The following is a 21615-nucleotide window of genomic DNA, read 5'->3' on the forward strand; positions in this document are numbered from 1 at the left end:
GTTGCAACGCAGTTTTTTAGTTTATAGCCGTGCCCCCCGGCATTGATTCTTGTTTCAAATTTTAGTAATCCTTCTGGGACCTTGTATAAACAATGAGTATACTTGTATACTTCAATGAGGTCCCCACGCCGACGTCGATAACTGAGGCTTGGAAGCATCAGAATCTTAAATTTTTCTTTGCCAGACTTGCCCTTCAAGCCTGGAATTATCCTTGTTGCAAGCGTATGTCATAAATATCCTAGAACTGTCTTTTTTCTTTGAACATTTTCAAAAATTTTTTTTTTCAAGTTTCGGTGACCACACGGCGTTTCCAAACTCTAGGTTCAGGAGCACGTCAGCGAAAAAAAAACAGCTTGATTGCTTCTGCATCTAGGAACTCGTATGAGCGTCTGATCAGTCCAAGAAGTTTATTGAATTTATCAGCTTGCGTTTGAATATTCCTAGGAAATTTCTGCTCCTTTTCGACATAAACTCCCAAATATTTGTCCGCGCTAGACTCTTCAATCATTACTCTCTCGATAATATTGGCCTAGAACGAATGAATGATGGACGTTGCGCGTTTTATGTTTGGACGTTTTATGTTTGTAGAAAATAAGGATGAGCTAATGAGCAAGGAGATGCCGTGCATTGGTAAGTAAGTGTGGTCTGCATGAGGCATGGATACGTCCAGCAGGGCTTGTTGGGCCAATGAACGAATGAAAAGTGACAATACGAGGAGCAGATGATTAAAGTGAGCTCAAATTAGTAAAAAAAGAAACTAATAAGAAATTTGGGTAGGAGATATATAAGCATGAAATGGAAAGAAGGGAAACCTTCAAGCTGCATCAACTGTAAGTATAAATGTGTGCATGATGGAAGTACAGGTAGGGAATTACACTTGTGCATGAGGGCAGGGGCGTCGGGTGTGAATGTACTTGATTGGTAAATGTGTGGCGTATGAGAAAGAACGACATTCTACGGTGGAGGTGATAATGAATGAGGGATCAGAGTACGTTAGTGTTGTTTTAGTGAACAAGTGAGGAGTAGATAGCAATGATCGTGCGTTCGTTTGAGGGACCAAATGGGCTGTGATTGAGAGTGCAAAGAGATATTTGGAGAGCGTGTGGAGGCTGAGGGAGAAAGAAAAAAAAAGATGTGAAGGGCAAAAAAGGGGGACAAAAGACCGAATTGATCGAGCCATATGTTTGTGTTTTTCTCCTATTTTTGAAAATGTACGTAGAAATTTTTTATTTTGAACATATTTTAGTTTCATCGGCTATTGCCGGGAACTCCTAGTTTGCTGAATGTTTTAGCTCTCATAAGAAAAGCGAAATTTCTCATTCGGTTCCCTATAATAAATTAATATGAATGAAGAGGGCAGGGTGGCTCGGTGGAGGGTAGGGTGGCCAAGTGGTTACAGTTCAGCAGAGTACCAAAATCGGCGCAGAGAGGCGCGGGTTCGATCCCAGCTCTGTGCGCCGGTTTCTGGTCAAAATCGGCGAGGAGGCTGGGCACAGCAGAATTGTAGGAGTGAGTTGCGAGTTCGAGACCGCAAAATGATGTGAATGTTCTGCTATGTTAAGAATCGGCGACAGGCCTACGGCCAACTAAACGCTGAAACCGCTATATATATACCGCTATGTGTTTTGTGATTGATCAATCTAAAGGTCTGACGGCATGTCAACTCGCTCCCAATTTCATTCCTATTTCATATACTAAAGGGTTGGTTAATTGGATAGAGCTTGTAGAGAATAGAATATATTCTATTCCAAACGTTCCAAAATTAATTTACTAGCGTAAAAGGCAGCTGCCATTGCTCTATTACCTTATATCCTTGATTATATAATGACAGATGCGAAATTATATTTTGCTAAAAATAAGATAGAATTGGCGTGTTTTGTAAGGTCATATTCAAAAAGTGTTAATTTACGGGCGCAGTGAAAGACGATTGATTCATATTTAATAATAATGGCAAGTATTTGCTGTTCGAAGTACATGTTAGAGTTCAATAACAAAATACCTTATAAACCATATGATGAAATAATTACTTGATTGAAATTGATGATTTCATCGTCAATCCATATGTATTGCAGTAAACTGTTGCAGATTTCAAATTAATTTATTTTATATTTTGGAAGACGAATGTACAAATTATTATATATCTGTTCAATAATTCTGGCAGTGTAGCGAAAGTATTATTTTTGTCTAGAACAGATCTAGGAAACATTTGAGATCTGGCATCATATGATCATATTAGCAGTCCACAGCTGAGCCACCGGTTCTAAGTTGATACGTATTTTTCTGTACTTTTAACAAAATGCAGGGACTTTCTTTTGCTAGCATCAAGAAACATCCTTCGGTGAGTCCTTTTGTAGCATTTTCTAGCTTATTTCAGCGTTTTTGAAGCATTGGTTGTTTAATTTAAGACGCACGGAAGGTTGCCTGCCTTGAAATTTCTCGTCTTCTCGCCCCGTAGAAAAGTGTGTATCAGCTTATGGATAAATCCAGGATAATTGGAAGTTGGAACAATTATCAACTCCTTTCAAATGTTCCATCTTATTCCAAGATTTAATTTCATTTTTATTGATTCGAAAAAAGTATTCCTAAGATTAAAGCTGAATTGATTTATTGTACAAGTTTTAGCTACTGTATATGTCATGCTTGAGCATAGGTACTCTAACCTTGCAGTGGCTGGCTGGCTCTGGCTGCAAGCCTGCTAAGATCATTATTCATTAAGATGACATAATTTAAAATGCAGTAATAACTAATAAGGGACAATTTTTAGCATTTTAAAAATAAATTCTCAACCTGAAACATTTCATTAACAAATTTGGGCTCATTTAAAAGGTCATTGTTATTTGTTAGGGCTACTGTATACCTATATCAATTTGTATGACATCATTGACATCTCCAAATAAATTCAAATTATTCCATATGCTATTCATAAGGTGGCAGAAGCAGAAAAAAACCATCCCAAATTACCCCTGGAAATGGAGTAATCTGGGACACGCGAAATAAAATTCAATTTTAAAACATAACCAGTGGTTCCCAAAGTGGGCAATATTGCCCCCCTAGGGGCGGTGGAAAGATTTTGGGGGGCAATAAGGAAGAAGAGAGCGGTAGTCCAAACTCCAAAGTCAATGTCAGAAGTTTGAATGTTTGTTTGACGATTTGTACACAACATGTGCAGCAGTGCAGGCTGCAGCACATGATTCCCAGCAATGGTTTTTTCACCCAGATCTGTTTTTTAACCTCTAATGGGTTAATATCATGGACAAATTAACGGTCAGACTCGAGGCGGTCTCACGGCCAATTTCTAAATTAAATGATCATGGAATGTCTCTCAAACTAATGAACTTAACTCGATGAAACTTAGTACACATATTCACTAGGACCTAACAATAAGGTTTTGCTCATGAAAATTCTTTTGAATTTTGCCATCGTTTATTTTTGCCATAGTTATATGGCAATACGGGCCAAAATTCACAGTGATCAAGTAATTTCTTCCAAACTAATAAACAGATTTAAACTAAATTTGAATTTACAGTCCTAACTACCAAACGGTAATGATGAGCTCGTGAAAATTTTTTTGATTGTGCCTTTGTTCGCGAGTTGTTTTTTCATTTCATCTTCATTCGTGATTTAAATAGCAATTCGTGCTTAAATTTGCTGTAATCAAGAAATTTTTTCCAAACTACTGAACAGATTTGAACGAAACTTTGTATTTAAATACCTAACCTCGGCAATGGTGATGTTTACAATTTTTTCTTTTTGCCTTCTTTTGCGAGTTATGCGGCTATACGTATACCGGGTTACGGCTCTTGGTTAAACCGGCCGGTAGAAAATAGCCACTTGTTTCTTCTATATCTTGCAAACGAAAGCAAGATAGAAAAATTGTCACAAGCTAAACATCACTGTTGAGAGGTTATGTATTTATATACAAAGTTTCTTTGAAATCTGTTCTGTAGTTTAGAAGAAATTTCTTGTTCACCGCGAATTTAAGTGACAAATTAACTGGCAATATGGGCCGAATATAAGGAAGTGTGAAATCAAGAATGACGGTGAAATGAAAAAACTCGCAAACAAAGGTAAAGATGAAAAAATGTTATAAGCTAAAAAATCACCGCTTGGTAGTTACGAATGTATATTCAAAATTTCGTTCAAAGTTCAATAGTTTGGAAGAAATTCTTTGATCAATGCAAATTTCAGCCTGTTTTGCAATATATGCGCAACTCACAAATGAAGGTGAGAGTTGAAAAAATTTACAAGCTAAACATCACCATTAGGTTCTGATGAATATGTGTTCCAAGTTTCATAGAGCTGCGTTAATTAGTTTGGGCAATTTACTTGATAATTGAATTTGGAGATTGGTTGTGAGACCGACCACGATCAAGTCCGGCCGTAAATTTGCCCGCGACGTCCTTGGCTTCTAGTGCTGAAACAGTTAAAACAGCTGAAAAACATGTTGGTTCACTAAATGGGGTTCTATTTGTGAAATACACATTTGTGTTTAACCTATATCTTTTAAAATTGCAGCGTACTTAATTTCAAGAAAGTGGCGTATGTCTGGGGGGGGGGCGATAGAAATTCACTAGGGAGCCAAAGGGGGCGCCAGCCTGAAAAAGTTTGGGAACCACTGATTTAAACCATGCAAAATGAACTCCATTACCAAATGGGGTAATAAGGGATGGGCCGTGAGGGGGAAATCAGGATTACGCCAGGATAGTCCCACATTTTGTAGAAATGTTGTAGCAGCTAAACTAATCAAAATGCTGCAAAACTAAAAATAGTGGAGTAAATTTCAACATTTTTAATATCTATGTGGCATAAAGTAAGTTAAGAAATTGTACATTTAAAACCTCTAAAAAATACCTGAAAATATGTGTGAAAAATGATTTTGAAAATGTACCTTGGCTAAGGTCTGTAGCAAAAAAATTTGCCGTATCAGAAAATTTTACTTGCATAACAGTTGCACACAGGTGTTGGCTTGAAAACGTGATCGACAAAATTCTCATCTCATTCCAGAAAAAAATTGTGGCCATTTCCACAGGATGGGGTAATAAGGGACACCCCTAAAAATGCATTTACAGTATAACTTTGATTAGCAAAGGCTCCAGTTAATGGAAAAATCAATTAACAACAAAAAAAATTTTGATTATATTTACCTCGCTCAGCAAAGAAAAATTTCAGATGAAAAATTAATTAATCACAAAATTGTGCATAGAATGCCATAGATAGAATTGTGCACTGGACAACATGAAATGAAAAGTAATTAACCTAAACTATGATTTATTTCTCCAAAAACTAAAATGGTTGTCAGTAGGATATTTCTTTCTGTTTCAGGTATGTTTTTTTTTACAATTTTTTGTTAGTGAAATCACTTGACCCAATTAAAATGGTGTGAAATTACAAGCTGCCCTGTAAGCTTACAGCTAAAAAAAGTGCTATATGGCTGCTGATATGAAGTTTGTAGTGGACAAGCTTGTTGTAAATGCTCAATGGTATGTTCATGGATACAATAATATCACATCAATAATACGGTAATGTATGGATATGGTAATATCATATTGATAAAGGAAAAACGAGTAAAAATTACAGATAAAATACAATTATTCTAGATCTACATCATCTACAAAGGAAAAGAAGACTTATGAGTACAGTTAGTAATAGATGATTACACACTCTGCATGCTTCAAATGTTTTACAATTAGGTTTTATTTCAAGTGTCCCAGATTATCCCGTTCCCAGGGGTAATTTGGGACGCTTTTATTTTATGTCTGGCGCCTTATGAATGGCATATGGAATTTTCTTCAGATGCCATATGATAGCCCTCGCAAAGAGCTATAAAATGAACCCAAACTTGTTTATGAAATGTTTCATAGTAAGAAGTTATTAACGAATAATGCTCAAAACCGTCCCTTATTACCCCGTTCGATGGTACTTTAAACAAAAGTCCTCCTCAGGCTCCTCTCCTTTTGTAGATGATGTAGATGTAGAATAAATGACACTTTTGTGATTTTTACTTGGTTTTTTCCTTTATTGACATATTACCTTTACCATAATCTGAGGAGTATGACTGTATGATCTATTAGAATTTTCCTGAGCAGTGAGGCTGATTTTGACCAAATTTCAAATTGATCCCTCTGTAAATTACCGAGATAAAATTTAGGGTAGATGCTCCCCTTAATGAGTACACATAGAAGGATTTTGCAAACACACAACTTAAAGGTGGTGCAAAGCCATGAAAAAATCACAAAAACATGAATTTTAACACAATTTTGACTAATGGTGGATTTTTGAGACAGAGCTATCCTTGTTTTTCTTAAACAGCAAATATTTCAAACACCTTGACATATTGGTAACTTTTTATCACTAATGCGGCAAGGTTCAAAAACAACCAACTCTCTTTCATGGCCTGTTATCATCATAGATGTGGTAATTAGCAGCCATTTTAGGTACTAATGATGTAATTGTATTGAATATCAAGTCAATGTGAAACTAAATATTTATTGATAGGCAGTGAAGAAAATAAAGATGAAATACAACTAAATGAACTAATTATCATTTCAAGATAACAATGGAATCCAATAAAGTAACCTACAGACTTGCAGATAAATATTCAACAGTGAAATCCTTGAGCCAACCTAGGCAGATGTGGAGGGGTGGGGCAGGGAATTGTGCATCGGTTAATAATAATAATAATAGTGGTCTCAGCGTTTAGTAGGCCATAGGCCTATCGCCGATTCTTAATATCACAGAACATTCACAGCATTTTGCGGTCTCAAACACGCAACTCGCTGCTACAATTCTGCTGTGCTTAACCGCCCGGCCTCCTCGCCGATTCTGACCAGAAACTGGCGCACAGAGCTGGGATCGAACCCACGCCTCTCTGCGCCAATCCTGGTGCTCTGAACTGTAACCACTGGGCTACCCTGCTTAACTTGCTTATGAGGCTAGATGAACCTCTTGGTATCAGTTGATTCTTGCCATATTTAATTTACTGATTTCTAGATTAATAATAAATCTTATTTTCACATTATTACATCAATAAATGAGGTTAGCTGTCAAAAAGTTACCATTACCGTACAGTCAAAATTACGCTGACATTCAAATTTTTTGTGACTTACAATGGCTTTATGCTACCTACCTCTAAAAATTGTTTATTTGGAAACAGGGTTGGCAATGATTAAATCGAAATGATTAAATCATGTGATTAAATCACTTGATTTTTTTATAAAAAAATCATGATTTTTTTTATTTTTTTTTTATTTTTTCATAAATTTAAATATATTGAGTGGCAGTCTTTAATTTATATTGAGGTATTGTTATTCATGGTTTAGTATGAATGTACTATGAATGACAAATTGGTGTATAAACTTGTTGCCTTTAATGTGTATTAGGTTCCAATAAATTGAATGTTTTTGGTACAGAGGCATCAAGTGTGCAATACATTGTACGTAGCTAGCAGCTCAGCTAATTCTTATAAGGCTATAAGTAGTCTTTACCTATTTGACTATTTGTTATATATTGATTACAATATACAATTTAAATGTGTTAGCTAGCTTATACAGGGTGGGGCAGAACTTATTGAACAGTTTGAGGCAAAATAAAAGGGTAATGGAGGTACATAAAGAAGAAAGTTTATTTTCCTCAAGATTAGCATAACATACCATTTAAAATACTTATGTTTTGAAAACACTATCAGGAAGATGGGGTTTGTTAGCTGCATTACACAGTTGGAGTCGTTCTCGGAATTTTCTACAGCACATTCACACATATGGCGAGGTTTGGCCATAACCTCTGCTGCAATAATCCATTCAATCGGTTCTGCCCCACCCTGTATATTGAAAGGTTGAGATTGTATTGACCTTTTAGGCAATTAGAAAGATTTTCCACCCTAATACGAGTATTCTAATTAAAATATTTAATTTCAATCTTTAAATATGTGAATTTGAAACTAGAAACAAAATAATTACAATTATAAGACTATATATTAAACAATTATTAAATGCAGTGAATGGATATAAAATATTTGAATTGTGCACATGTTTATTTCAAACAGTATTAGATTTTCTCATAACTTAAGTCTCGTTTCAAGTCCTATGAGGTTTGTTTGTTTATGGTTCAGTTTATGTTTATTATTGGTTTATTGGTCTGAATTGAATGGGAACAGTGCAGTCAGTCACTCAGTCACTACTAGTCGGTGTGCATAGAAGGTAGAGTCTGGTAGATTTATAGGACATAAAACTAGTAGATCATTTTAATTAGCAGCTGTCCACATGAAAAAAAAAAATATTAGTTGGATAGTAAAAAAATGGTAAGTAGATCCACTCTACTGTGCAATTTTTAGAACAATTGCTTGCTTTCAATTTTTAATTGCATGTGTATTGGTTTGCCTATTTCTATTCTAATCTAATTAAAGCCATTTTTCAGTTGATTCCATTGTACTTCTGCCTGGGTGCGGGCTGCCTCATGGCTACGCTGTACACGGCGCGTCTGGCCCTCAAGAATCCTGACGTCTCCTGGAATAGGAAAGTGGATCCCAATGAGGCGTACCGCACCAAGCAGTATAAAGTAAGAGCTTATCTTTCAATTCTGTATTGATTTATTGAAAGTTTTTCCATGTTCATTAATATTCCATGATGATATTCCCTTCACATCAGATATTTGTCATGGCGGCATGCAATTCTTGCAGCTACTTGTTCCGCTGAAAACTAAGGTATTGTTAAGAATGAGTGTGCTTGTCTAGTATTGCTGCATCTGTCTGGTATTACAACATTTTTGTACTGCTTTTATTCTAATTTCTGCTACTGAATACCAGCAACTACTGATGAAGTAAATAAAATGCCAAAAAACTTTCACTAAATATAATATTCTAAAAAATATTTAAATATTTTATAAAAAATATTAAATAAATTATATTAAATACTAATAAAAATAAAATAATATTCTAAAAATACACTAAATAAAATTCTAGTCAATATTCTTTGAATTTCTAGGAAAATGGTTTTATTCAAATCTATAAATTCATAAATTCGTTGAACAATTAAATTTCAGTGGTTTAAGAAAATTTTATTGATCAAAATTCATCATTGAGCGAAGACTAATTTTACAAAGAAATTTTGCCTGAGCTGAGAGGTCCTCAGTATTTGTGTATACCTTAGAACCAGCAACTGTTCTATTATTAAAAACCATAATCATTTGCCTGCAAGCATTTATTTCCCATTGGAAGCAAATTCATTCTTTAATATGACTCATATTTTTCAACATTGATTAACAAGAAACGTAGTTGAAGAAATTTGTTCTCGAGTTTCTGTATTCTTTATTGATTTTTTCTTCTCTCGATGTGCCTTTTTTTCTTCTTGTCCGTTAATTCCTTTAAATGTGTTAGCAATACATGCACTCGCATTAATTAAAAATAGCATGCTTGTCCTTTGATTCTCTTAGCTTTATAATCGTCGCATTGGGAATTAATTGTCCAGAAATGTGCTTCTTTTAGTCCTGTGTATACTTGTATGTGATGCTGATTACATTTTGCTTTTTTATGTGGTATTTAAAGGGCTTAACCAAATTTAATGCTAGATTTCATTAGGATATATGTTCTATTTATTTTATCTAGTTTTTCTTAGAAGGCTATTACTAATTAGCTTTTGCTTGTCTTGTTATTCATGTTTTTTATTTATCACCCTCACCATAATCATTCATGCTTTGGAGTCAAAAACGTTAATAAACGGATGCCTTTTATAGTATTAATGGGACTCGTTACCCTGATCAGAAAAGTCGTATTTACCCTAAGTTGCAGGATTTGATTTTGTAGTCCCAAGTGCTGTTTTAGAAGGAAGGAGAAACGAGAAAAAGAATGTTTGCCATTTTTTTTTCTCATCACAACTAAATTTTCTTGATTCAAATCTCTTGCATGTCTTTTAGATTGCTGTAGTATTTGTCGTAGAAATCAAAATTGAATTGAGTAGTTTATCAAAATTGTAAAATGTGTTTGAAAAAAACCTTTGCTGTGCATCTCGTTGGTAGTTTCTGACTCTTAAGGCAATGGATGAAGCTTAGTCTAGCAAATTCCATGCTTAGCAATGTGTTTCCTTGCAGTTCTATAATGCGCGCATTGACTGGAAGACCTACGAGTGCCCGGCTCCTGATTTCGAAAAATCTGAGTGATGCCGAAATCGTAACGTCGTTTACAGCTTTGCATCACAGCCACGCTCTACTTTTGCTTCTGTCTCACGCCACTGTCATGCCTGTCAAGTCTCTGTCACACGCCTGTTGAGTCTCTGTCACACGCCTGTTGAGTCTCTGTCACACGCCTGTTGAGTCTCTGTCACACGCCTGTTGAGTCTCTAGCCTGTTGAGTCTGCCTCACGCCTGTTGAGTCTGCCTCATGCCTGTTGTCTCTGCCTCATGCCTGTTGTCTCTGCCTCATGCCTGTTGAGTCCCTGTCACACGCCTGTTGAGTCAGGTCACACGCCTGTTGAGTCCCCGTCACACGCCTGTTGAGTCTCTGTCTCACGCCTGTTGAGTCTCAGTCACACGCCTGTTGAGTCTCTGTCTCACGCCTGTTGAGTCTCAGTCACACGCCTGTAGAGTCTCTGTCACACGCCTGTTGAGTCTCTGTCACACGCCTGTTGAGTCAGGTCACACGCCTGTTGAGTCTCAGTCACACGCCTGTTGAGTCTCAGTCACACGCCTGTTGAGTCTCTGTCTCACGCCTGTTGAGTCTCAGTCACACGCCTGTAGAGTCTCAGTCACACGCCTGTTGAATATCAGTCTCATGAATGGGTTGCTCGCAATATCGTTGCGCTCTTGTGATGCCTGAATTGATTGTGTTGCACCTGTTTCGTGTCCATCTCATACATTTTCACGTTAGGCTTTATTCCGAAAGCTGACATCATGCATGCTTGCTACTCCCCGCCTGTTAATTTTATTCTTTGTATAGCATGGTCGACTGTGAACCCTGAGTTGATAGGTGTGAAACAACGGATTTTTATTTTGGTTTGATATTAGCTCTGCAGTTGAGTATAAGTTTTGAAACACCATTCACGTTAAACTTGCATGCCTCTCAGACGTGAGATGTTGACCATGTATGATTGAGACTCGCTGGACACGTGAAGCTTGTCTGAGATTACACAGCCAAAATTGAGATTGAGCAAAAGCGAACTTGTAGCGGAATGAGTAGTGGAATGAAAGTTAGCAAAGGACAGATGCAGAGGTAAAGTAGTCTGGCCATCCTCTCCTTGGTCAATGCATGGTGCATAGAGCATAGCTGCTTCTAGATTATATGTTCATGTAGATCGAAGTATTTTGTTCTCTGTAAAGTAACGCTACTCACTCTATATCATTCGTCATTTATAAATATCTACATTGTCTGATTAAAGTCTAAATTTTAGTCAACAATTTTAATGTAGAGTTTACTCATCGATCTTCGCCGTGGTAAGCTATTAGATAATGCAATTCGGTCGACCACTTTCCGTAAGTAATAAAGTTCTTAAATTAAAACTAAATTGAATTTTCAGAGATAGTCAATTCATTTTTTCTTTCATCTGATGGCGTTACAGGTGCCTTGAGTTCGGCCTTGTCAGATCTCGATCTGGAATAATATTATATATTTATTGTAGATACAATTCACAATTTATTTCCCTTCTCCTGAATCTAGTGTAGGGTACAGGATTTACTCTATTCTGATGATGAGCACTATAGGTTTTATGATAGGTACCTTATAGTGCCCTGCCTTCGTTCCAATATGGCTTGAAAATAACACGGGTATATAGGGTACACATTTATTGATTGAATAAAATGAATCGGGATGCGTTTATTTACATCCTTTTATTTTGTGCCTTTGTTGCTTCTGATCAATCTCTTGAGACGTTTTTATAGTATCCAGTTGATTTTTCTTGTGGACATCGTACACTACTCATGAAGTTTGACAAGATTTTTCATTGGTGATTGAATTTAATGGCTTTTACAACGATGCTAAATTAATGTGTGCAAGAAAAATTTTCATGGCTTGATAATATGAAATTTTATGTTATTTTGTCCATGTCACGTTTTCCTTTGTTTAAAACGTTGAATCCAACTGTGGCATTTTTTTTACTAAACTTCAAGCGTATCATTGGTAGATCAGCATGACTCGGTAGATGAGATCAGCATGACTCATCAGTGGTAGATCAGCATGACTTTGACTCGGTAGTCGCCTGTTTTTTAAAAAATGAATTAAATAACTCCGTGTGTGAATGTAAGAAATGAGTGATCTCTACACAACTGAGAGATGTGCTCCTTCTCGTAAGTAAACTTTGACGCTTCTAATTCATGAACGAATGATCATTATTGTTTTAACAATTAGATCTCCTAACGAATAGGCTAACGCTTTAATCACAATAGATATGCAGTTGGGATAAAGCAAGGTTTGAGCACTTACATCATGTCCAGATGCTAATTTGACTTTTAACCCATAAACGGGCAAGTTACCATATATGGTCACTTGAAATTGCCTCACAAAAAGCCCCACCACGGCTTCATATTTGTGTTTGCGGCTTCCTTATAATGCCTCAGTCAATCACTAATTATCTGACCATCGTTCCATCCATAGCCCGACCACCTATCGTACCCAAAAATCAAAATATGAGCATCTGAATAAAGTCTTGACTCGGACAATGAAATTGACACTCTTTCCGCATTTTTTCAAAAAGGTGGAAGCATCAATATATATTTAATTATTCAAGGTAATTTGATTGAAAGGAATTGAATTAAATTGTTATGTTATTAATTTTTTCATCTGCAAAAACTAAATTTTAATTATAAAAAAAAATTTCTCGTGTAGTGACCGCATTTAATAAATTCTTAAGTGCAATTCAAACCTCCAATATGCAAAATTTTAAAGCGTACATACAAATAAATATTTTGTATAATACTTCATACTTTCTTGAACCAGTTTCTGAAATTTTAATTTCTGGATATTTCAATGCTTGCCCTCTAAAGGGTTAAATGCATGGTTGTACTATGTAAGGTTGACCCACGAGAAGTTCCGTCTTTTAGTTCAGCTTTCTTGTTACGTCACTGAGATCGAGAAACGTAAACAAGCCCGTCGTTCCCATGACGGATTGGTTGACTGGTTTGATCGCGTTTCTTTGATTGGTTAATGCCCGTGACGTCACTGAGATCAGTGACGTCACAGGCGAACAACGAACGTTATCCGCAAAAATGAGCTTCTGATGGGTCAACCTTATACTAGTTCAACCATGATTAAATGTATCCTACGGTATCGCGTAATAAATCCTTCAATCTTTCCCGTGAGAGGAGTCAACTTTGACAGCAGTGGAATGTTGATCATATTTCGTGGACGCAATTTCGAAAAAAGCTTTTTTTTTCGTTGCTATGCAATCATTTTTTTTAATGTAATTGAACAGATAATTTGGTGTAGCCTTCAATTTAATTATTAAAGATCAGCAATGTTCTCTGCATTAGGTGAACGTTTAGAAAGAAAAAATATGGGTAAACATTCAGTTCGCTAAATTTTTTTGTGGCTGATGCGGTCGGTCTTAAATGGCCAGTCTATGAAAAATATTTTATTTAATAATTAATTTGAAATATTTTTCGACTAAGCGAAATTTTGTTCTTGTAAAATACCGACGCTTGAAAAGATCTTTGGCGATGCTAGGAAAGTTTTAACGATGAAAAGCATAACCGGATCGAGTCCCTTCTAAAGGCAAACAAAAATATGCTCACCACATCTGTGGCCTCGGCAAAGTGTTATTAACGTAGGTGCCAGTTACACTTTAATCGGTGGTATTATTGCCGCTTGCGTAAATCAGTATTCCACGATGGAGTGAATAATTCTGCCTGCTACGTTCAGAATAAAAGTTGATTTATAAAATATTTTTCATCCTCATTATTATTCCATGATATTTCCTTCGCAGGAGATATTTATTTATCATGGAAGCATGAAATTCTTATATCTACTTGTTCCATTGAATACTAATTGGTAATGTTGAAAATGATTCTGCTTGTTTCTATTGTCTTAGTAATGTAATTGAACTACCTTTTTCCTACCAATTTAATTTTCTTTCCCTAGAATTTTTAATATGAAGAGTCAGCAAACTTGTCAAATTATTGGTAATTTTTCCACTTTTTTGGACTTATTAATTTTCTTTCAACAAATTTATCAATTTTTTGCTTCAATCAAAATGTTTCTCTGGTCAGGGCATTATTTCTCAAGATTATTTGGCAATTATTAATCATTCATAAATGTTCCAGCATCTGCTCAAGAAATTAAATGTAGAAATATTACCCAGAATCTTGAAATAACAACTAAGCTTTCCATGCTCTTGAAAGCCTGTATGGTTTCATGCATTTCAAATTAGTAGCTTAATTTTTCTGCTTCAGTTGAGCTGGATATTTGGTAAATATTTGTTGATCTTGGGAAGCTGAAAATTTTAATTACAATTTTCTAGTATTGCTTCATCTGGTATCCTAACATTTTTATTGCTTTAATACTAATTTTTACTATTGAATACCAGAAACTACTGATGAAAGAACTCAAATGCAAAAAAAAAACTTTCACTAAATAATAGTCATCAATATTCTTTGAATTTCAAGGAAAATGTTTGTAATCATTTCTATAAATTCATAAATTTTGGGTAAACAATCAAATTTTATTGGTTTAAGAAAATTTTATTGATCTATAAATGTGAATGGGTGGCGACTAATTTGTACAGGGAATTTTACCCAATCTGAGAGGTCATTAGTATTTGTATACCTCAAATAGAAACTTACATTATTGAAAACCATTGTCATCTGCCTGCAAGCATTTATTTCCCATTGGAAGCATGTTTTTTCTTTGATATTATGATTAATAATTTTCAACATTGATTAACAAGAAACTCAGTTGCTGAATTTTGTTCTCAAGTTTCTGTTTTATTTATTGATTTTTTTCCTCACTTGATGTGCTTTTTGTGTTCTATGCTGGAATATATGATAAATTCCTGGAAATATGTTAACACTACATGCACTCGCATCACTAGAAATAGCATGCTTATTCTTTGACTTACTTAGCTCTATAGTCGCATTAGGATTTAATTGTCAAGAAACGTGCTTCTTTTATAGTTATGTGTATACGTGTATGTGATGCTGATTACGTTTGCTATATTACCTATGTGGTATTTTAATGGCTTAGCCAAATTTAATGTGATGATTTCAATAGGATATATGTTTGATTTTATTTGATTCAGTTTTTGTTAGAATGCTATTAATGTTTAGCTTATGCTTGTCATGTTATTCATGTTTTTATGTATCAGCCTCAACGCAATCATTCATGCTTTGGAGTGAAAAACGTTTATAAACGGATGCCTTTCATGGTATTAAAGGGACTTTTTCCCCTGATAAGAAAAATCAAATATGCTCTTATCTTTCACAATTTAATTTTGCAATACCAAATGTTGTCAATTCCAAAGGAAAAGATAAACGTGTAAAAGAATGTTTGCCTACTATTTTGGTTTCCATTTTTTCACGTTGCAACCAGATTCTCTTTATTTCAATCTTTTACACGTCTTTTTCTATGATATTCTCAAGATTGTTTTGCAATCAAAACATTGACGTTATTTCTTATTACAGATTGCGGGAGTATTTATAATAAAAATCAAAATTTTTATTTGTCGTAAAAATCAAAATTTTATTCTTTGTAAAAATCAAAATTTATCGTATAAGTAAAAAAATTTTTAAAAGTGATAAAAAACATGAAGTGCATCTTCTTGGGCGTTTTTGACTCTGAAGCAATGGACGAAGCTTAGTCTAGCAAATTCCATGCTTAGCAATGTGTTTCCTTGCAGTTCTATAACACGCGCATCGACTGGAAGAACTACGAGTGCCCGGCTCCTGATTTCGAAAAATCTGAGTGATGCCGAAATCGTAACGTCGTTTACAGCTTTGCATCACAGCCACGCTCTACTTTTGCTTCTGTCTCACGCCACTGTCATGCCTGTCAAGTCTCTGTCACACGCCTGTTGAGTCTCTGTCACACGCCTGTTGAGTCTCTGTCACACGCCTGTTGAGTCTGTCAGTCTCACACACGCCTGTTGAGTCTCTGTCAGTCTCACACACGCTTGTTGAGTCTCTGTCAGTCTCATGAATGGGTTGCTCGCAATCTCGTTGCGCTCTTATTATATGTTTCAATTGTGTTGCGTCTGTTCCCTGACCGTCTTTCACATTTTCACGTTAGGCTTCATTCTCAAAGCTGGCCTTGTGTATGCTTGCTTCTGTCTGCCTGTTTTCTTCTGTCCGCCTGTGTTCGAACCTTAAGGGGGGGGGGGTATACCCTAATACTTTCGGATTTGGCTTTTCCGGTTTTTAGTCTCATCTTGAAGCTGACATTCTGCCCTATCCAACGGTACCATTGCCATCTCTGTACGCTGATTTATGCTTTCACGACTGATCATGAAAGGGGGGCGGGTGGGGGAGTTCTTTAACAAATTAGATAGTAACTAATTCGGTGCCAGCACTAAATACAGTGTTTGCTTGAGGTGCAGCTCAGTAACCCACCTGGCGATGTATGAGGAGGTGCGCATGTAGTCGCTCCCACCATCCTTGAGTAGAATTAAGCTCCAGAAACGTTTAGTTTCGTATCCTTGCTACATTGAGTGCCTATTGCGATGCGGGCTGGACTTAGTCACGCTCTCCTGAACATTCACAGTTATTGTCACGGAAAACGTATCTCCTCCTAGAGTTTTGAAGCTACCGCGATGAGACACACACCATTCGATTCGTAAAGACCATACCTATCGAGTAACGAAGCCCTTTTTTAGATTTGTGCATAGTTTGGATTCAAAATGGGGGGGGAGGGGGGAAAATTTGAAGAAAATGAGAAGAAAACGGAGAAATGCGTGTATAAAACTAAGGCAAAAATCAAAAAATCGGACCTCGTTACTCGATTGGTATGGTCTTTACGCATCGAATGATATGCGTCTCAATGTTGTAGCTTAAAAACCCTAGGAGGAGATAGATTTCTATAGTACCCCTTTTTGTCCGTTTTCTATGAATTTCACGTTTTCTATTAATTTTTCCAAAAAAAATCATACGAACAAAATTTTCTTGTATTTTGGTTTTACATATATGTGTGAAGTTTCAGAAAGATCCGTTAGTAAATGTGGAAGTTTTTCTGGAGGGCATACCCCCCTCTTAATCCTCTACCGCCGTAGGTATGTCACTCTCCGGGAACATAACTTTCAACTTAAATTATACGTAAACTATTGATTGTAGCAACCTGAGGACGTTTGTACGCAACAGAGAACATTTTAAAGTTGTCGTACGTGGCGGCAACCATCAGTGCAAGTCATTTTGCGCTCACTAGAACGTATCCTTTTTGGGAAGTAGGCGCGTGACAATATTGCTCCGGTTACTCATATCAGGCGGTAGAGGGTTCAGTTAATTGGAGTGCAACGTTTGTGTGATACAACGGACTTGTATTTCGGTTTGATGTCAGCTCTACAGTCGAGAATAAGGTTTGAAATGCCATTCACGTTGAACTTGTATGCCTGTCTGGTAGTATAAGATGTGCTACCATGTATGATTGAGACGCGCTGGACATGTGAAGCTTGTTTGAGATTACGCAGAAATTCAGCAAAAGCAAACTTGTAGTGGAATGAAAGTTAGCAAAGGACAGATGCATAGGTAAAGTTGTCTGGTCCATCCTCCTTGGTCACTGCATGGTGCATAGAGCATTAAGCTCTGCTTCTAGATTATATGTTTGTGTAGATCGAAGTATTTTGTTCTCTGTAAAGTAACACTACTCACTCTATATCATTCATCATTTATTACTATCTTCATTGTCAATCTGATTCAAGTCTCAATTTTAGTAAACAGTTGAGTAACAATTTTTGAACAATTTCAGTTACAAACTTCTTGAATAAAAACCAAATTGAATTTTCAGAGATATCGTCAATTCATTTTTCTTTCATCTGATGGCGTTACAGGTGCCTTGAGTTTGGCGTTGTCAGATCTCGATCTGAATAATATTATATATTTATTGTAAATACAATTCACATTTTATTTTCCTTTGCCTGAATCTAGCGTAGCGTACAGGATTTCTTCTATTCTGGTGATAGGCACTATAGGCATTTCAATACCTTTAGGGCCCTGCCTTCGTTCCAACATAGCTTGAAAATAACGGGTAGGTACAAAAGGTTCACATTTATTGATTGAATAAAGTAAACCGGGGATGCGTTTTTTTCATCCTGATAATATTCTCTGAAAAACTTTATTTTGTACTTTTGTTGCTTCTGATTAAGCTCTTTTTTTTAATTGCTTTTTTTACAGTATCCAGTTGATTTTCCTTGTGGACATCTTATAGTGCTCTTCAAGTTTGATAAGCTTTTCATTGTTGATTCAAATTCATTATTCTTAGCGTTTACAACGATGCTTAATTCATTTGTGCAACAAAAATTTCGATTTGGCATGATTGTATGAAATTTGATGTTAGCATCTTGTTTAATGTCACGTTTCCCTTCGTTTAGGACGTTGAATCAAAATGTGGGAATTGTTTTACTTAACTACACGCGTTTCAATGGTAGATCAGCATGAATGAATTTTTTACTCGGTAGTTGCCTATCATTTAGTGGTCTGTAGATAAAATAGATTAACTAACTCCGTGTGTCATGCTAAGCGACTGAGAGATGTGCTCCTTCTAGTAAGTGAACTTTGACGACTCTATTTCATGAACGAATGCAGATAATTTTTTTCAGCAATCGAATCTCCCAACGAATAGAATAGAAGTGTCGCCACTGAAGAAATAGGCCCATGGCCTGTTGCCGATTCTTGTACTTTTCGTGACTTGATTCACAAGGGATCCGGCCTATGGAACCCGATCTTTCCATAACTGACTATTGATTGAGATAGCTACTGGACTTATTACGAGGCCCGTAAGGTGTTAGGCATTTCAAGACTGAACATATGCTCCTGCATAGCTTTGAATAGCTTAACGCATTAATCACAATAGATATGCAGTTAGATAAAGCAAGGTTTGAGCACCTGCATCATCTACAGATACTAATTTGACTTCAAAATGTATCATACGGTATCCCGGTAATAAATCTTCCAATCTTTCCCATGAGAGGAGCCGACTTTGACGTCAGTGGATTGTTAGAGATCACGTTTCGTGAACACAATTTCGAAAAAAGCGTTTTATCGTTGCTATGCAATCCTTTTTGTTGATGTAATTGAGCAGATATCGCGGTGAAGCCTTCATTTAATTATTATAGATAAGCAACGTTCTCTTTATTATAACGTTGAGAAAGAAAAATATGGCTAAACGTTCAGGTCGCTAGCTTTTTTTTAGCTAATGCATTTGATCTCAAATGGCTAGTCTATGAACAACTTTTATTTAGTAATTAATTTGGAATATCTCTCGACTTGACACTTGATTTTGTTCTTGTAAAATATCCACGCTTGAAAAAGGTCTTTGGTGATGCCAATAAAGTTTTGGCGATGAAAAGCATAACCGGACAGAGTCGCTCCCGAAGGGAAACAAAAATATGCCAGCCACATCTGTGGCCACGCACGGTAAAGTGTTAACGTAGGTGCCCAGACTTACTTTAATCTGTGGTATTATTGCCGCTTTCCTAAATCAGTATAACACGATGGACTGAATAATTTTGCCTGTTACGTTCAGAATAAAAGGCGGCCTCTACACCCAATGTCCGGCAGAAATTAGGTGTCGAAAAAGCGCGGGAAACTTGTGCAGAGGAGCTGCGTCATTAGTGGTACCCAAACACGATGGAATGCTTTTGAATTTGGTATGCAAATTGCATATAATATAGCCGTTTTAGCGATTTTTAGGCCGTAGGCCTGTCGCTGATTATTAACATTGCAGAGCATCCACAGCATTACTAGCAGCTCACTGCTTCAAATTCTCTATTTTTTAACCGCCCCGCCTCCTTGCCGATTCTGACCAGAAACTGGCGCACAGAGCTGGGATGGAACCCGCACCTCTCTGCTCCAATCTTGGTACTCTGTACTTTAATTAACGCCTTTCCATGCACAATACCTTTAATCGGCTTTAATTTTTATGTCACGTGTAGTTTGATGTTGATGCATCTTGTGCGAGTATGTTTTCTTTTCTTATGCTTATCTTCGTTTCGTTGCACTCGCCGCACGTTTTCAACGCACTGACAATTTTGAAAACTTCCTCCCTCTGCTAGGCGTTGGATGATTTTTAGTCGAGAAATGAGCGACTTTGAAACAACCTTTTCGGTGCCGTTAAATTTTTATTCTCTGGTACGAGATTACTTCAGACATCATGCGTAATCAAACCTCAGTATCGAGAAGCATGCATACACACTCTCTGTGTCGTCCACGCTTTGTACAACGGCATTTTAGCCATTGAAGACTTCTCGGAATTTATAACTGACTTTTCCGCATGATGCAATAACAATCGCCGAAGTTCGCTATGCTTCAAGGCAGATCAAATGCCTTCGATCAAGTCATTTTTAACTTCTTTGTGTGGCAGACCTTGGCGAAAGAATTTCAATTCTCGCATCATCGGAGAATGTGGTTCCTTCTTCAGTAGCTGTAGATATTATTCAAGACATTTTTTTGCTGTAAGCGCGATTTATCGAAGGCACTGGCGTGTAACAGATGAAGCAAGGTTTGTTTTTGTTTTAGAACTTTCACTTGTTAATTAATTTTCAAACTGATAATCCTAAAACTTTTTACTTCACTATCTACATCTGTCAGGCATTTCATTGTGTAGACGCAATTAACTTGAATTTACCTGAAAAGGTTCTCTTTGAATTTGAATTACATCTAGAGAGCGTTATCTAGGGGAAGCTGTTCTAATTTCATCCACAGCCCCATTTCACTGTAACCAGTCACCGCATCGTTGCGTAAATCTATTTCTTCATGAATTCTATTTTTATTGCGAGGCATTAGGTGTAACTTTCTGAATTGTACACGAGCGGATTTTACCTTCAGCCAAAACAGATGATCATCCGAGTAATATACTTCAATAATCGATAGATAACTCTGCGTGTGAAAATTATATTGTCGTTCATTAAATCAACTTACACTTAGATTCTATTGTAAGTTCATCAGGACAAATGCAATGAATTTTTTTCCTGCACAAATGTTATTTAGTTTCATGAACTCTTTCTATTTCAGTTCTTCAACCAGCACATCAATTGGGACGAGTACAAGAACCCAGCGCCTCGCTACGACGAAAAGGAAGATTGAACGTTTAGCAACAGAGTTTGGATCATAAGTTCCCCAGCCTGTACATATTACATGTTATTACTATCAAATAATCTGATAGGAGTTCAGTTTCCTAAGCACTATCTGATTGAAGGAAATTGGTAAATTCTTCCATTTCATTCCATTACCATTGCATCATGACGGAAATTCTTATTCGCTGGGAGTTTATATGAGCATGATAGTTCACTAGTATCGCAAATACCCTATTCATGTCTCTTCACTCCGAATCGGAAATAAATCTTCACACGAGTTTCGTTTGTCTTAGCATTACCCCAGCAATGGTAGAGTGGAAATGCAGGTTATATAGAGTTTCAAGTTTTCTAAAATCTTCCTTTTCAATTACACTTAGGCGTCGAATATTGATTCTGGATAAAAAAGAAACTATCGCAGCTCTGA

General features: G+C 36.4%; 1 protein-coding gene across 2 annotated transcripts; it reads left to right on the plus strand.

Moving 5' to 3' along the window:
- The first annotated feature begins 2210 nt into the window (after nt 1–2210).
- On the plus strand, nt 2211–21473 carry LOC108669657 (cytochrome c oxidase subunit NDUFA4). 2 transcript variants are annotated; one of them, XM_018157053.2, is made up of 3 exons: nt 2211–2338; nt 8413–8553; nt 15810–16354. In XM_018157053.2, exons 1-3 carry the CDS (start codon nt 2297–2299, stop codon nt 15876–15878), a joined length of 252 nt encoding a protein of 83 aa, XP_018012542.1. In that variant the 5' UTR covers nt 2211–2296; the 3' UTR covers nt 15879–16354. The 2 variants fall into 2 exon arrangements, with proteins under 2 accessions (XP_018012542.1, XP_018012541.1); XM_018157052.1 differs by lacking the exon at nt 15810–16354 and adding an exon at nt 21130–21473 and having other exon boundaries at nt 2212–2338.
- The last annotated feature ends 142 nt before the right edge of the window (nt 21474–21615 follow it).

The sequence above is a fragment of the Hyalella azteca genome, unplaced genomic scaffold, assembly GCF_000764305.2.
Source record: "Hyalella azteca isolate HAZT.00-mixed unplaced genomic scaffold, Hazt_2.0.2 contig963, whole genome shotgun sequence".
Classification (NCBI taxonomy): Eukaryota; Metazoa; Arthropoda; class Malacostraca; order Amphipoda; family Hyalellidae; genus Hyalella; species Hyalella azteca.